The 16,677-nt window shown below is 45.7% G+C and overlaps 1 protein-coding gene across 2 annotated transcripts; it reads right to left on the bottom strand.

Moving 5' to 3' along the window:
• Positions 1 to 23: 23 nt before the first annotated feature.
• Positions 24 to 15,250, bottom strand: MSH6 (mutS homolog 6). 2 transcript variants are annotated; one of them, XM_059835797.1, is made up of 10 exons: positions 15,003 to 15,250; positions 12,965 to 13,167; positions 10,441 to 10,616; positions 6,461 to 9,005; positions 4,800 to 5,065; positions 4,053 to 4,170; positions 1,722 to 1,811; positions 1,078 to 1,232; positions 694 to 893; positions 24 to 193 (listed from the first exon to the last, which is right to left on the bottom strand). In XM_059835797.1, exons 1-10 carry the CDS (start codon positions 15,248 to 15,250, stop codon positions 112 to 114), a joined length of 4,083 nt encoding a protein of 1,360 aa, XP_059691780.1. In that variant the 3' UTR covers positions 24 to 111. The 2 variants fall into 2 exon arrangements, with proteins under 2 accessions (XP_059691780.1, XP_059691781.1); XM_059835798.1 differs by having other exon boundaries at positions 6,461 to 9,002; positions 15,003 to 15,019.
• Between the last annotated feature and the right edge of the window lie 1,427 nt (positions 15,251 to 16,677).

The raw sequence follows: 16,677 nt of genomic DNA, 5'->3' as shown, positions 1-16,677 counted from the left end.
TAGGAAAGACAATGGAAAAATGGTCATTTTTAAAAAATAAAGTTTATTAGATCATAACGTTGTCTGATACCACCTTTTTGACAAACCGCCAGTACAAAACCACTTGTGTTCTTAAAGATGAGTGAGCAGAGTGCTCAGTTTCTGAACAGCGTTTGCATCACCTGTTGCATCATCCACCACCAGACAGAGATACCTAAGCGAAAGAACAAAGTCAGCTTTGCCAAACAAACACAGGCAGAACCTGAGCTTCCCGTTACTCGCACAGCTTTAGAAGACGTGGACACCGTCTCGTGCCTGGTGTAAGGCTGCCAGCAGCCACCAGTGCCTGATGCTGAGGCCAGCAGAGGCTCCAGTACAGCAGTGATGTCCCCCAGTGCCCCCCAGCACTGGGGTTACTCACGCATTCCTTCAGCTTGGCCCAGCACCTCCCCACAAATCAAGCTCCCAGCCCTGGGGACCAGCACAGTGCCCCAAGGCTTAAGATCCTGCATTACTCATCACATGCACCATCTTGTTGTAGTCAGGCTTTAGTACTTCCCCCTTCGCTGCTCGTGAAGTACATTTGATATTCAAAGGAAGAGTTTTTTACTTCCCCCTCTACCCTGAGACTCTCTGCAAAAGCCACTGCCCAAATGTTAGTAGGCATCCATTTGAAGCAATGGGCAACTTAAGAATAGAAAACCAAGGTCTTACCTAAATATTCTCAGTGAAATGGTTGTTTTTTCAAACTCTTTTGCTTTTCTGTGCCCCTTCTGAATGACTTCCTCTGGAATATTAGCCAGTCTTGCTGCATTGAAGCCATAGCTCTTTGGACACGCTCCTTCAATGAACTTATATAGGAACGTAATTGTTTCCTGGCTTGGATCTTCACTCTCATTTTCAACCATACATGCCTAGAAAGAGTAAGTTACAAGTCAGCCTATGTAATACTTAATAATAAATGCATAAAACACCCCATGCTTTTCTCAGGATACCTCTGGGCAGAAGGGTGCAGAGAAGGATGCACGGCACAAGGATCTGCCAGCCGCAAGGCAAAATCCTATACATCAGCACCCACTGCCTGCGTGTTACGCCTACCATGTGACCCAGCCGCACAGCCGCGCTGTGAGCGTAATCCTCTACCAGCGAATGGTAGTGCGTGGAGAACAGAGTCCGACACTTGATTTTCTCCGCGAGTTCTTTCACAACGGCGCTCGCTATAGCTGTTCCGTCAAAAGTAGCTGTGCCTCTGCCTGGAGAAGAAACAGAAAAAACAGAAGACCAATGCAGTGCGCTGTTTGCCACGTATCGCTTTGGATTGCTTGGTTTTCTCTCTCCTTGCAACACGGCAGATTGACAAACAGCAGCGAGTAGCCAGAGCCACCAGTGTCAGGGTGAAGCGACCAGAGTATGTGCCCTAGAACAATCACACATTCTTCCACAGTGCAGAAAAAGACATTTCTGCTCTGCTGAGACTTGCTGCAAGTTGTTACGTAAAGGAAAGCAGGAAAACTTGACTAGAAATAGGTTAATAAGGATTGGGGGGTGGCAGGTGCTGTATTAGCTCTCAGGGCACCTACGAAATATATGTTTTAGAGAAAATTACATAGCTACTGACCAGTTAAATTTTAGGAGCATTATGCTAAAACTGCCCCTGTATACTTAGTTGCCCTTTGGACAGCCCAACAGCTAGTCCTTAATCTTAGATTTAATTGCCATCTATTACAAAACAGACTAATTACCCAGTTCGTCCACAAGAACAAGGGAATGCTCTGTTGCATGCTGGAGAATGCTGGAAGTCTCACTCAATTCAACAAAGAAGGTACTTTCACCTTTAAAAGAAATGACAAAAAAAAAAAAGCTGTGAAATAGTCAAAGATCTGAAAACCACAACTAAACCCCTATTTGATCTGCACCAGAGTCTTGGTCATACTAAAATGAAACTTGACAGCAAAGTGAAGATGAACAAAAACATAAAGCTTTTTTTCCCAGCATGAAAACGGTAGGTCTCCATTTGCCAAAAACCGCACGTTTGGGTTCCTTAAGGGTACAGGCATGGGCACAAGTACAATTAATTAAGTTTTAGGTGACCTTACCTGTCTACTTTTAATAGCGCTGGTCAGATGTACCAGCTGGACAAAGAGAGGGGCACAAAGGATACAAGATGGGGAGAATCTTTTGCCCCTTCTTGCTCTTAAATGCAGGAGGCAGGCCTAAGGTGCATGGCTTTTCAGTGTGAAAAAGCAAGCAGAAAATCTTAAAAAAAAGGACTAAGAGACTAGGCTTATGGATTGGGTTGTTGATGTCATAAGGTAATGAATTATTCAGATGATTAAGGCTGTACTCATCTGTACTCTACTTGAGTGAAGTATGACAAAAGAAATACACTGCTGCTAAGGACCGAACATCTTACAGGAGTTCCAGCAACCCAGATAATACGAGGCCTGAAATTCAGACCCAAAATTGTCTTTCAGGAGATGACAAGCAGAAGTACATACACAATTATTCAGACCCACATGTATAAAGTCCAGATTTACTGGTTCTTTGTAGGGTTCATGCCTAATAATCACATGCAGCAGCAATTAATGTAATTCCAGAGCAAGCAAGTATTTACTTCCTGTACACATGCTTCATGAGCACTGCTGTGCTCTAACTTAAGTTTTGCAACATGAATTGTTAAGCAGTGTCCAGCAATCCTGATTTTCTGCATTTATTTAAAGAAGTTTCCAGGATTTAATACATTTTTAACAATGTTTAGGAATAACTTTATTCACTTTAGAAAATAACCCCCTAAAATGACATAGGCAATTTTAAAATCACGTTACTTAAAAGTTACTTCATGCAAGTCCTGTTGACAGCCGTTAACGAAATAACTGGATGGAACAACTCCCGCTGCGCTTTCATTTCTACACAGTGTGGAAACTCGGTGCATCGAGAACAAATTTCAAAGCTAGTTCTGCTGCGCAGCGTTCAGCCTAATGGCGTGAAATGTTAAAACATCAGTGCACGTATTTGGAAGAGAAAAGAAGAGCTCTCAGTTGATAGAAAAAAAGTTGAAAATGCTACATTTTTCTGCAATAGAGAGGTGGCCTAGAAAGAGCAGGTTTTATTTCTACCATAAGCACTTAAGTACTCTTCCATTCTTAAGATTTCTTTTTGTACTGAAATTAAACAAAATGGAAAACAGCTGGGCAAAGAAAGCCTTAATAAAATTCTCTGACTGCAAAGAAAAGCCTTGATTTGGGGAAGCGTAAATATTTTTTTTAAATTAAGAACTCAGAATGATTCATTTCCAAATTCCTTACGTGCAACAAGTTCAGTAGGCTTAACTCCTTTCATATTCACTGACCCACATTTTTCAGCACAAAGATCACAGAAAATCTGCGCTCTCCTTAAATGAGTTGCGATACTACTCTCATTACCACAAGAAATACTTTGTTTTTCTAGCCTCGTGACACTTTGCCTACCACCACAGGCAAAGTTCCCCATTCCAGTTGTTGTGTCATCCTCCACTTCTGTCTTCCTCTCCATGGAAGAAACAAAACACTGCAAGAATTGTCAGCTGCTGCTTCCAAGAAGGAAGCCCGCCTCTCTCTTCATCCTCTGAAGAATTCCCATTTCAGACATAAGGCAGGCATTCTGATTGAAACAAGGGACCTCTAGTCCTTGCGAGAAGGTACAAAAACAACTCCACTACAACAGCTACCTGAACATGACTGTCCTATTCCAGAACACTTAGACAAAGATACCTATGTAGGTAGAACACAATTAACTGTACGATACCCCAAACGGTATTCCTCAGACTTGCATCCAGCTGGAAGGCAGGCTTTTAATATTAAAATTCATTAAGAAGTGGCCCTATGTGTCTGTCAAAAACAACGGAGGGCAAGCATATCAAACAAATCAAGCAGAACTACAATCCTCTTTCTACTCTGAACGATGGGAGACAACAAATTAGTTGCCCAACTTTCCCTGCAAAATCAGCGGACTATCGCTTTCCAACTTGCCACTCGAAGAGAGGAAACTCATTCAGTGGCGAAAGCACTTTGGACAGCTGGATTTCAGAAACTCACCTGACATAATTCTGTCTGAGGCGCCAAGTCTCGTAAATACTCTGTCAATCGGTGTGAGACTGCAGACTTCAGCAGGTACGTAGCATCCCAGTTGAGCCATTATAACCAGGAGACCAGCCTGCAGAACAAATATTAAAACATTTAAATTTTTACTATGTGCTTGGCGCTTCAGTTCCACAGAGAGAACGAAGGAGTGAAACTGTATTTCCCTGAAAACAAAGACTAGAGTACATATAGCTTCCTACTGTTTTAACAGCTCCAGGCTGCAGCATCATAATCTCAAGTAAGGCTAAACTACTCTGAAAGCCTTCAAAACACAAGTTTTCACAGCAAGCAGTGTTTATAAAGCAAACTCCCTGCTGCTTTCCCAGTTGTCACTGATCTCTATTTTCCATCTCATTCAACCTGCAGAGCATCTTCTGCCAGATGATGCCAAGTCCTGGATAAGGCCACTTGAAAAAGATAAAAAGATATGCTACCGCTTTTTCCCCAACCATCTCTCCTAAGAGAAATAAAACTTACTCCTCACTAAAGTAAGTGAAAGTAGAAAATCTACTGTCTAAACACGGGCATTTTCTACCACATTATATTTTGTCTGTACAGTGTAATTGCTGTACTGCACTGTACAGTCTGAAGACCACTGCTGGGACCTCCTCTGACGTTTATGAACGGCCAAGTCATGTAATTTCTTTATGCAAAACACAGAGGTACCCTGATACGTTCGATCTTAGGTAGACAGTCAATCACCTGTCTCATGAGCGTAGATTTGCCACCCATATTCGGGCCAGTCACTAACACACAGGAAGCTTCACTACCGCTATCTTCATCTTTGCTGCCTATCACGATGTCATTAGGAATAAAGTCATCCCCAAAGAAAGTTTTTGTAATGCATGGATGGCGTGAATTTTTAAGTTCCAGGAAGGGAGGAGCACTATCCACAGGCAGTAGAATTACAGGTCGGCACAGTGGTCCATCACCATCTTGACTGTAGTTAGCAAGGGACATCAAGACATCTATAAGATTAAGAGAAATTCCAGTAAGTCACGCTTTCACCTTTCTTTGTTCATGCACTGGAATGCATTTACTCATTGAATAGCATTTTTGTAAACACCACTTTCCACTTCCATTCCATTTTCCACTTAAGGAAAACACCCAAGAAGTCCTCCAGAAGAAAAGTAAAAGGTGGGGATATTCACAACGTCTTTCCTCATTCCTTCCAGATTTCTACTGATGTCAGATTAAAAATCCACCCCTCTTTTTTTTAGTTTAGAAGTCTTTAAAATCCACATCATTTCACTTCAAAAGCTGTTTTTTTAATGTACATGTATAAAATATTATTTTCTTGCATTGTTTTTTGGTTTGGAACAAGATAAGTAAAGAGGAAATCAGCTTCTGTGACAGTGAATTACTTTGTTACGAATCATTAATACTGCTTGAAAGTTGCCAGAATAAAATTTATGTAAGTATTAAAATTCTGTTGGCCTAGCAGAAAGCAGCAGCACAACCCCCCTCAATTAGCCTAGCTCTAAGGGTTCTAAAAGCCGATCACCTACTAAATGGGACCGCGTTCTGTGATTTTAGAGACTTTATGTACGCGTATTATAGCCGAGCCTGAAAGCGGTCTCCCTCCCCACTGAAAATCAATTCAGCACCTGCCCCGGTACTCTGGCGTTGCTAATGCGACCGCTTCCCACCTCTCCCAGCCCACTCGGAGAATGCGTTCCTGGACAGCACTCGCTGCCCGCCTGTCCTCCTTTTTCTGCCCCAGTGGCATTCAGAGAGTGCTTTCATTTTTCCCTGGAACAAAGACATCGCAGAGTGCCTCGTGCTAGCAGAGAATTCACCATACCAGAGTACGCCAGTCCTGAGAAGGGAATACAGGAGACTGTTCTACCCCAGAAATTTAAGGAAGATTTGGGGAAGTCTTCCCACTAGACTACCTTCCTCAAGGCAGTGACAATGACCACTTTTTGATTTTCAAAGGCTGCTGAGAAAGCAGCCTGCTCAGATGGAAAGGAGACAACTAGCAGGTTAGATTTTTATACCTCCATCTGCATCACTGCTTTCATTTAATAAGAAGCTACTAACCCATACAGGAGAATCCTAGAAGCAGCGACAGACCCACCAAGGCTACGCCGAGCTGTGAGAAATACTCAGCTGCACACCTACAACCACACAGCAGGAATGAAGAAAGAGCTTGCAAACATCAAGACCCAGCAACTGTTCTGCCATTTACTGACAGGAGGAAAACAGGTGATCACTGTTACTTATCAATGCTGTTACCACAGAGTTTTTAAACTACACATTAAAAGCTGGCAACAAGCCTTTTTTGCTTATCCAGATCAGATTTCATCATTTACTACACAAGAGTCTTTTTAATCTATGTCAAAATGAAGAAAACCTCTTACCTAACACAGCAATGCATTCCACAGCCGTCTGCCAGTCTTTGCTGTTTTTATCGAAGTTGTAAAACAAACGCCTCATACAGTCTTTTAGTGCTGCATCTCTGCGCTCTTCAGCATTAACCATTGCAGCCAGCATCTTCTCGATCTCCTTGGTCCAGTATCGCTTATATCCCTTCCTGGTTGACTTCAACTCATATTCCTCAGGCAAATTACGTGATATTGCACTTTCCGGTATTTCCATTTGGTATCGGTTTTTGCCTGCCCCCCAATACAGCATGGATTTGAATCCAAGCAGTTTGCGTTGCTTATCCAGGTACTCATGAAGATCTTGCTCAACAGCTTTGATATCCTGTAGTGCTTTATCATAATCGGGGTCAAAACCCGCCTTTGGAGTAATCACTCCTGTCTTTCGAGCCTGGTTATGATCAAAAGCAGTATCCCATCTTTTAAGCTCTGCACTCAAGTCTGGGAAGCGGCCGTCTGGATTTTTGGCTTTGCGGGTGACTAGCTGCTTAAGGACTTTAGATTTGAAGTCACTGGCAATTTCTTCCATGACATCGACAATTTCATTCATTACTTTAAACCCCTCCAGTGCAGACAAGAAGTCAGCAATCTTTTTTTTGCTGTATTTGATTTCTTCGTAAAAGATGGCCCTGCTGTCAGGATGGTTCTGACTTTTAAGTGGCGATCCAATACTGTGGATTTTGCTGAGCAGCCTTTCAAGGTCAGGCAGTTTCTTCAGGTGCTCACTAACTTCAGACATCTTATCTGGCACTGCCAGAAGGTCCTCAACAGCATCTAAACGATCGTTGATGGATTTAGGATTACAAAGCGGAGCGCAGAGCCACTGTTTCAGGAGTCGCTTCCCAAATGGTGTACAACAGGAATCAATCCTTTCCAGCAAAGTACCTTCTGTGGTTCCATTGGTTCCGTTCTGCAGGACTTCCAAGTTCATCAGGGTGACTCCATCCAGCACCATCCGCTGGTCAGTTTTGGCAAAGAAACTACCTGAACTTGTAGTTTTTGCCGTATCAATATCCACAGGGACATACTCCTCGAAGTTTGCCAGCGATAACAGCTCCTGATCAATCAGACATTTTTTGAGATAGAAGACACATCCCCCAAGAGCTGACAAAGTTAATTCACTGTTTTCACCAGGAGTTAATCCCAGCGAGTCACTCTCTGAAGTCAGAGATCTGATCACAGAGGGCAGAGAACATCCATTTTCAGAGTTCTGTTTCTCCTTGAAATATCCTTCTTCAAGAAGGACTTTTAGTGTTTTAGATGCATTCCAGAACTGGGAACCAGAGATCAACCCTTCCTGAATGCAAGAAACAAGTGAGCCCTTCAGTATCTTCTGCGTGTCCACAGACAGGTTCCCCTTCTCATACAACACCTGCACAGGAGTGTAATGCGCTACTAAAGTCCTAAACCTCGAACAGTGCCGGTCATCCGAGAACTGGCCTACATAAAACTTCCCCACCGACGTGTCAACAAAGCAGACCCCATAAACACGTTGTCCAGAGGAGTCTTCTTTTTCCTTAACGCACAGAAGGTATTTGTTATGGTTCTCAGAGGGATCACAGTCCAGAACGCTGTAAGTCTGAGTTCCTTTGGTGATGATTCTGCATATTTCTCGGCGTACAACCTTGTCAAATTTTGTTGGGTGGGCCATTGACTTGTAGCGCGTTTCCATCATTTCGGGAGTTTCTGTTTGCTCAACACGGGCTACCTTGTAGCCCTTCTGCACTAGAACATCAGAGAATCTGCCAAACGCAGTTTCTGGAAAACCTGAATGGGCCCAAGTACCTTTCATAAAGATCAGGCCCAACTCATTTACGCCAGTGACTGCATCCATATGATACAACTCATAGAATTTTCCAACTTTGTAGAAAATCACAGCATCAAAGTTTTGACTTTTCAGCTGCCACCACCTCCGCATTCCTGGCGTACACTTGTTGAGATAGTCCTCGGGTACATACAGAGTACACGGGTCATAATCAGGGTCACTCTGCCGCCTCCTGTGCGCGTCTCTCTTTTTCCCTTCCTGCAGCCAATCAAGCTTTTCGTGTTCCCATACTGCGAAGCCACTGCTGCCTCCACTGCAAGCATTTGCTTGAGATTCAAAACTTTCAGGTGCTGCAAACGATGTCAGCTTAGACTTGGCTTCTAAAGAAACCGTTACTGCTCTTTTGGGCGTTTCGGAATGTTCATTTTCTAAGCTACTCCTTTTAGCGGGCTTGGTTATCTCTCTTCTCTTTCGTTTAGAAGGGACTTTTATGGGACTTTCTGCAACACTCTCTGCATCTGTCTCTGTGTCAGTGGACTCATTTTCATCCACCCCACTACTAGCTTCCTCGCTGCTTGCCGCTTCTTTCACATCAGGCTTGAACTCTGCATCAGAGCCATCATGATCGCTGTCAGAATCCAACACTCTTCTTCTTTTGACTTTTACGGCACTTTCCCTGCTCGCTACTCGCTTATTACTCTTCACATCCTCCTCGCTATTGCAGTCATCACTGTTGCCTGAGGCACTTTCGCTCATCTGCTGGAAAAATAAATTATTTTACCTACGGAAAATTCTGGCTACAAAGTAAAGTATCGTTGCTCCAAAAAGCAGCACAAAAATGTACAATAATGCAGTAGCTATGATACTTCAAGCAAAAGACAGTACAGCCACAGCCAATTCCATTTACCTTCACAGAATTTATTTTTTTTCTGGATAACGAACTGCTACTGGCCAGTGGCATAATTACTCCCCTTTGTACTCTTTACAGCCTCATTCATTACTCTGCCTAAGTGATGCTGATGAACAAAACATCTAAACCAGACAAAAGGCATACGGTATATGAAATTCAGCACAAAGGAGAAACACCTCCGTAAGCTAGCTCTGTGCTGTAATATTTTTCCTACTGACCTATGTCAGAAATGTGATTGGGGTTTGCAGCCTTTCAGTATCAGCCCATGTGAGTTTTGCCCCCCTTTTTTTTTTTTGCGTTAACTACCTGTTTCCACCTATGAACATACTACCTTATAGTAACCTTCAAGAAGATCGTGCATGTCTAGGAGAAAGAAAAGAAACTCCATTATTTGCCTTTTCAGCCTGAAACTTTAAGAACTCCAGCGCCCGTGCTGGAGACAAACAGCAGTGGAGGGACTGTAACGAGTACAAAGTGCCAGAGCCCGCTGCACTGTTGCCACGAACATAACACAACGCTTGGAGCGGCACCCGTCCATGGGGGCAATGTCCCAGTGGAGAAAGAGTAGATGGGCCATGCTGACAGAGGAGGTAAGGAAAACCACTCTCCCAGTGACCGTTTCCTCATACCGTTCCTTTCGAAAGAAATCTATTCCAATGCACGTGGTGGTACTGAAATAATATTTGAATCATGCACAATACAATGTGAATACAATACGATAAAAGTACTCTTTTATCGTAACACCAACAGATTGGTGTTAACAGTACAAGAATTTGTATTTTAGTGCTACTCTGCAAGATGGGGCAGGCTCCAAAAATCCAGTTTCACACCTTAAGATGAATACTCAGAAATACTTAAAAATTAAACCTTCCGACTGAACTTAGGGGAACTTGGAACACAAACAGCAGATAAAGAAGATAAAAAGATGCACCAGAAAAAAAAAAAAGTAATTTAGGAGTGAGAAAGTGGGTCACCTGGGTTACCCAGGGAGTGATCAATGAAGAGAGTTAGAGAAATTAAGCAACTTCTGAGGTCAGTCCTTACCATACAGAACACCAAAGAGATATTAGACTTGTCTTTCCAACTAGACAAGGTGAGAGACCAGCGTATGACCTGACAATACAGAATCAGTACCAAAAAAAAGACATGCATGCATGACTAAAGAGCAGATAAGCTGTGATTACTGTACCAGAGAATTGCAGGATTCTGTCACTTAGTTCCAAGAGGCAGCTTCTAAGTTCTAGCACTATTTCTGAAAATGACAGCAAGTAAGAAAAATTTTACCTCCATTTCCTCCTCTTCCTCCTCCTCTGTGTCTGAAGGTTCACTGCATACTGCCAGTTCAAGCCGCTTAGTTTTATCTTTACTCATTGCATCGTCCGCTAGCACCATTGCTCTTTTAATTTCAGGCTTTGTACTATAAAACATACCTCCCTTCAGCGTCTCCCCATCTGATGAACCTGTAAAACCACAAATAATTTGTCAGAAACTGAAATTAGTCTAGCATTTAGCCAGTCCTTTAGTTAGTGTTCATACTTCACTTTTAAGTGTATTCAGACAACTAGTATAATCATCTAACATTCTGTGTTGTTACCAGTCATTCCCACCACGTCTTAAATATAGCAACCCATCGCTCATTCAGCCTGATAAACTACCCCTAGAGAAAGTCTAAACACTCACAAATGAAATGCCTACCTAGTACATGAACACTAGAAGAATTGCTTCTATTTCTGTAGCTCATTAACACATCCGAGTACTTCAAAGCTAAGCCCTAAACACCCTCACACTAACCACAGTTACTACTGAAAAGCAACACTTTATACTAGCAGTGCAGCGGACCTGACTGAGGCCACACGGCTATTTTAGCTATTAAGTTCAATCACAAATTCATCTTCAAGTTATGGGTATCAGTCATCTATGACATACACCTCTTGGCTAAAGCTCTACTGGCCATTCAGTCTGCTCCTGTAAGTGCAGCAAGGCATCCAGACCCTACGCCAACCTATTAGCCAGATGAGCGGATCGTCAATCACGCTGGCAATTCACCCTGACCCTGCAGGGTATCAAGCAAAGCCTACTATTAATAACCGCACCATTCCCTCATCCTCTTTCATATCCCTTGAGCACCACAGTTCCTCCTTCCACTACCTGTACGCGAAGACAAAACCAAAGCCAACCAATCTACAGGCTGATTTCTAGAAAGGGTCCCCAAAGATGCTGAGGTTCATCATAATGCCATGTTCAAGAAATGAATGGTATATATATAACATACTACATATTCAACTTGGGGAAAGAAAGAAGGGGGAGATAAGAGTATGCTATAGATGGGGAAGGGCGATTACTTTTTCTGCTCTTACAAGTTTAGCTGGCTGCATACGACAGTAGGATCTGCTTGAAAATGTCCTTACACCTGCTCTTGTGAATCCCTTCGTAGGCTGCTATTAACTGAAGCTTCAGCTGACTTGCAGGAAGGAGGCCAACCATCTCAGAAATAAGCCAAAACAGAATTCCTTCTCACTTTCATTTCTCTGAGCTTACAGTAGCAAAGCACAGAGTTACAAGTAGCTGCTTCTACAGCACAAACGCAACACATTAACAAACCAGATCTCCATCTCAGTTTTGCAAATCCAGTGAGACATTCCAAAAATACTTTGCGTTTCATATTGAAAATTTAACAATGGCAGGAGAAAAATCTCATCACGTAATTTCACTGCATACTCGGGTGTGTAACACTATTCACTTAACCAACTTGTACGAAAATCCACTTCTAGCACACCCAACTGTTAGAAGTCGAGCCCTGTGCTGTCTATATTTAGTCAGTTACAAACAATAACACAAACATAAGAAACTTCTCCATTTTCTTACCCAAAGACTCCAACACTCTTACTTTGTATAGAAAGATGCTTTTTGTCTGAATTTAAAAGCAAAGCATGTATTTCAAATATTTTTACTCTGTTCTGCATTAACCACATTTCTTGTAGGTAGACCAGTGCTTCTACGCTTAAACATTTTGAATGCTTCTTATTTTTCTGCCATTTTCTTTTGGTAAACAGATCAATTCTCCTCACCTGTATTTGCTTCGAAGTACAAATGTATTTTAACAGTGTGCAGTGGATTCTTTTAAAATACCTTCAGGAAAGACACATATAAACCATGGACCAATTCATTTGCGTTAAATTACGCTAACACTTATAGTAATAACATTACCATGTTAATTTAAAACTACCTATGGCTTAAGTGCAGTACATTTAAGTATAAACACGCCAAAGAAAGACGACTATATCATCACATGAGAGGGAACTCTGACTTGTAAAAAGGAAGAAACTGTTTAGAATTTAGAATTAATTTTAGTTACCTAACATCCTGCACCTAGTCTTTTGACTCTGGACAAACTGCAGCTCCCAAATAGCTGCTTAAAAAAATGGAGTTGACATTCCTAATATTTTAAGGATTTCAGGGCTAAAAATTGGAATAGTGCATTTACCTTTCAGATCTTTTTTATATCGATGGGAGAGATAAAGGAGAAAACTTTAAAACATAAGCAAGCTTTACGTTTGTGTTCCATGTAATAAACAACAGGGCTTAGTGTTTGATGTTTAAGGAACTGTATAACCATAAACGCACCTGTAACCCTCAAAAACTTGCTTTCTCTAACTTACAAAGTACAAAACATGCTTTCCCCACTCAACACTAATCTTGGTTCTGCTGTTCTTTCTCTATGGAGAATACCATACCCTATAATCCATGCTTATTTTTCCAAAACAAGTGGCATATTTCCATTTCGAAAAGTTTTATTTATATGTCTTACCTTTATATGGCCTCAGATATTTAATACTGACCCAGCCCCTTGTAGGGCTGTCATCAAAAAACTGTACATGGACACGAGTGGATTTCCCTTTTCCTCTGACTATTGTTCTTTCCGTCGGATGGTTGTATATGAGACACGGCCACCAAGGATAACCTTCCATCTTGGCCCAGACCAAGTCACCAGGCAAATACTCGCAGGAGACACTGCAAAGACAACAGATGTGTAATTTAAGGAACACAAACAACATTTAAAACAGCTCTCTTCATAAACGTAACTGCACGCTGCTTCTGAGCAGCATGCCCTCCGAAGGTCTTGGAAGGCTGCTATGTGGTACAACCTAGATTATGTAGTCCTTCTATACCACCACCAATACTTCTCTTAAACAATTTTTTGGATTTGCTTCTCCAAGTTCTACTGGATCCCCACAGAGATAGAGCTTTACAGTCACAGAAGACCAGCTGAGGTCGGAAGAGACCTCTGGAAGTCATCTTGTCCAACCCCTCGCTCAAGTAGGGCCACCTAGAGCTATGTGTAACCAGACTCTTAGTGGATTTCTTAAAGAAGGGGGAGAAAGTAACTGGGTCCAACCAGACATTAACAAAAAGACTGCAGACTACCTATTATAAATTGTCAACCTACATAACTAAGACAAGTTTTCCTGTAGAGACTAATTCTCAACAGGGCACATAAAGGAAATGAATAAGATTTCAAAAAGCCCTCAAGCTACAAAAAATAAATGAATACATAAAAACCTCCATCTCCACTGCAAAGCACCTGAAGCAGCTTTTATTTGCTCTCTCCTTCTCCCCCGAGATTTCAGCCCAGCCACTGCCACACTCCACTGCGGGCATTCCTGAAGGCTGTAGCCAAACAACTGACGACATTCTGTTAGCTGATGCTTGAGACACTTACCATCACATAATTGTTAAGGTTGGAAGAGACCTGTAAGAGCATCAAGTCCAACCATCAACCCAACGATACCATGCCCATTAAACCATGTCCTGCAGTGCCTCGTCCACATGTTCCTTGAACACCTCCAGGGATGGTGACTCCACCACCTCCCTGGGCAGCCTGTTCCAGTGTCTCACCACTCTCTCAGGAAAGATATTTCTCCTAATATCCAGCCTGAACCTCCCCTGGCACATCTTGAGGCCATTTCCTCTAGTCCTGTCACTTGTCACTTGGGAGAAGAGACCAACACCCACCTCACCACAACCCCCTTTCAGGTAGTTGTAGAGAGCGATGAGGTCTCCCCTCAGCCTCCTCTTCTCCAGATTGAACAACCCCAGCTCCCTCAGCCGCTCCTCATCAGACTTGTGCTCCAGACCCCTCACCAGCTCCGTCGCCCTTCTCTGGACACACTCCAGCACCTCAATGTCCTTCTTGGAGTGAGGGGCCCAAAACTGAACACGGTATTCGAGGTGCGGCCTCCCCAGCGCCGAGTACAGGTGCACGAGTGAAAAACCGTATTTCAAACCGGGAAAAACTAAACCTAAGCCGCCCTCTCCGCAGATGTGGGCGCTATCCCGCCCCCCCGAGCCCCGGCTGGGGGAAGGCCGCGGGCCTGCACCCCCCACCACACGCCGCTTTCGGGAGCGCCTCCTCCGTGCCCGGGCCCCGCCCGCCCGCTCGGCGCGGAGGTTACACACGCAGACACACGCAGACACACGCAGACACACGCACCTGGCACGGGCACGGGCACGGGCACGGGCACCGCGGCCTGAGGCGGCCAAAAGCGCGGGGTTCGCCGCAAACCACCCCCCCGCCCCGGGAAGGCCCCGGCGGGCCCCGGGGGCGGGCGGCCGCTGCTTCCCGGGGGGAGTGCGGGGCGGGGGACGGCGGACACCGGGGCCGCCGCTCCCTGAGGGGTTCCGCTGTCCCACCGGCGACAGCGCCCGCCCCGCCCCCCTCCCGCAACAGTCGGCGCGCGCGCGCTGCCCCCCCCCCACCCCCCCGCCGCGCGCGCTGCCGCTCCCGCCCTCCCTCCCCTCACGCAGGCCGCGCTCCCGCGGCCTCCTCTGCCCGCTGCGCCGGTTACCTGGGGGCCTTGGCGGCCGCGCCCTCCCCTCCGCCCTTCTCCCCCGTCTCCTTGCGCCGGGCCGCAGCTCTGCCCGCTGCGCCGTTGCTGGCGGGGCCGCTGGCGGCCTCGCGGCCATTCTGTTCCCCCGAAGCGCGGCGGCGGGTCCCCGCGCCGGCCTGCGGAGGGGCGGGTGGCGGTGCAGCCGCCCGAGGCGGCGCCGGCGAGGCCTTGGGGAAGAAGCGGAGCAGGGTGCTCTGCCGAGACATGGCCACGGCGGGAAGCGCGGCCCGCCGCCAGCGCGCGCCAAACCCGCCACCGCCCGCCCCGCCCCCGGGCGTGGCCGCCGCCGCCCGCCCCGCCCCGCCCCGCCCCCCGGCGCGCGCGCGAGCAGCCGCCCTGAGGGGGAGTTGCCGCTGCGGTTCCGCCGCGCCCGCGCGGTTCCCTCCGCCCGCTCCGCCGCCCGCGCCCACCCTGGCAGGCTGAGCCCCGGCCCGCGGGGTGCTCCTCAAGCCCTCCCTGCTTGTGTTTGCCCCGCCGCGCCTCTCCCCGCCGCGGGCAGAGGGCCTGGGGCGCCTCCGGGCCTACCGAGGGGCAGCGGCCCGGCCTGCCGCGCCGCGCTCTCCCAGGCAGGCCTTCCCCCAGTTCAGTGCCTCACGGCGAGGCCTGTCCTGGTTCACTACAGCCCTTCAGACCCCGCTCCCCGCCGGCAGTGAGGCCAGAGCGGTTGCTGTGGTGAATGTTGGGATGGGGTGAGCCGGGGGCCTCCCGCAAAAACATCCTCAGGGAAGGAAAAGCTGTGGCACCTGCCTTGGAGAACTGCTTTCCCGCCTCTGCAGTGGAGGGCGAGGGCAGCGGTGTGGTGGGAAGAGGAGAAGGTGGTCCGTGGCCAGAGGAGAAGCTCGGAAGGAGGCGGCGAGATGGCACTTCTCAGCCGCCTTTACCGGCAGATGCGCATTAGAGCTGCCAAATGGCAGCTAAAATAATAGGATCTCTCCCTCCGCTCTACCTACATGGTTTTTTTCATATTCGTAGGTGAGGCGATGTCCTTTAAAAGCATTAGAATACAATCCATTTCACGGTTCTTAACTGTTGTGCTTAAGCTACGGCATTACAGAGCAAAAATAAGAACTTCTATCAGCATAAATTCAGAGAAAAATTATTTACTGTCACTAGAAGTCTGTTAACATAGCTTTATCTTTCACTAAAATTGCCCTTTAATATCGCAAGCCAAAACCTTTCCTACGGTTCAGCACAACTGTAGCCAAAAATGTCAGAGGCGCGCTCCCACTGCGAGTGAAAAAGTGGAACTGCAAGGTAGAGATCTGACCACGAGAGGTCACGCAAACCCAAACCATACTGAAGGATTTTAAAAGCGTGTTCCTTCTTAAAAGAATTCTTTCCGCTTAATTTCAAAGCGAACTTTCCGTTTGGCTTACCATCTCTTGCTTTCCTAAACAATCTGATGTGCCCTCACCTACGCACACCTCAAACTGGAGTAGAAAAACAACTGCGTTTACTTTCCTGAGAATAGTCCAGGGCATTCCAAAGCACGTGGACTGTGAAGTGCTTGGAAGTGGAACACGCTGCAGGATAACCCCCTCGGCAGGTATTGCTGTTCCTATCAAAAACACTCGCTGGGACTGGTACCTGCACAAATGTTTGGGTAGGACATTTTCGTCAATTGTTTGCAAGA

The sequence above is a fragment of the Gavia stellata genome, chromosome 2 (genome assembly GCF_030936135.1).
Source record: "Gavia stellata isolate bGavSte3 chromosome 2, bGavSte3.hap2, whole genome shotgun sequence".
In the NCBI taxonomy this organism is placed as follows: Eukaryota; Metazoa; Chordata; class Aves; order Gaviiformes; family Gaviidae; genus Gavia; species Gavia stellata.
This window is presented reverse-complemented; position numbering and strand designations above follow the sequence as displayed.

Bases quoted from the DNA above. Each gene is read 5' to 3' on its own strand.
- MSH6 (XM_059835797.1), bottom strand. From the start codon at position 15,250: ATGTCTCGGCAGAGCACCCTGCTCCGCTTCTTCCCCAAGGCCTCGCCG. The intron at 5,066-6,460 runs GTAAGAGGTTTT...TTAATCTTATAG, and splicing joins GGAATGCATTGCTGTGTTAG to ATGTCTTGATGTCCCTTGCT. The intron at 4,171-4,799 runs GTGATTGACTGT...TTTGTTCTGCAG, and splicing joins AATCTACGCTCATGAGACAG to GCTGGTCTCCTGGTTATAAT.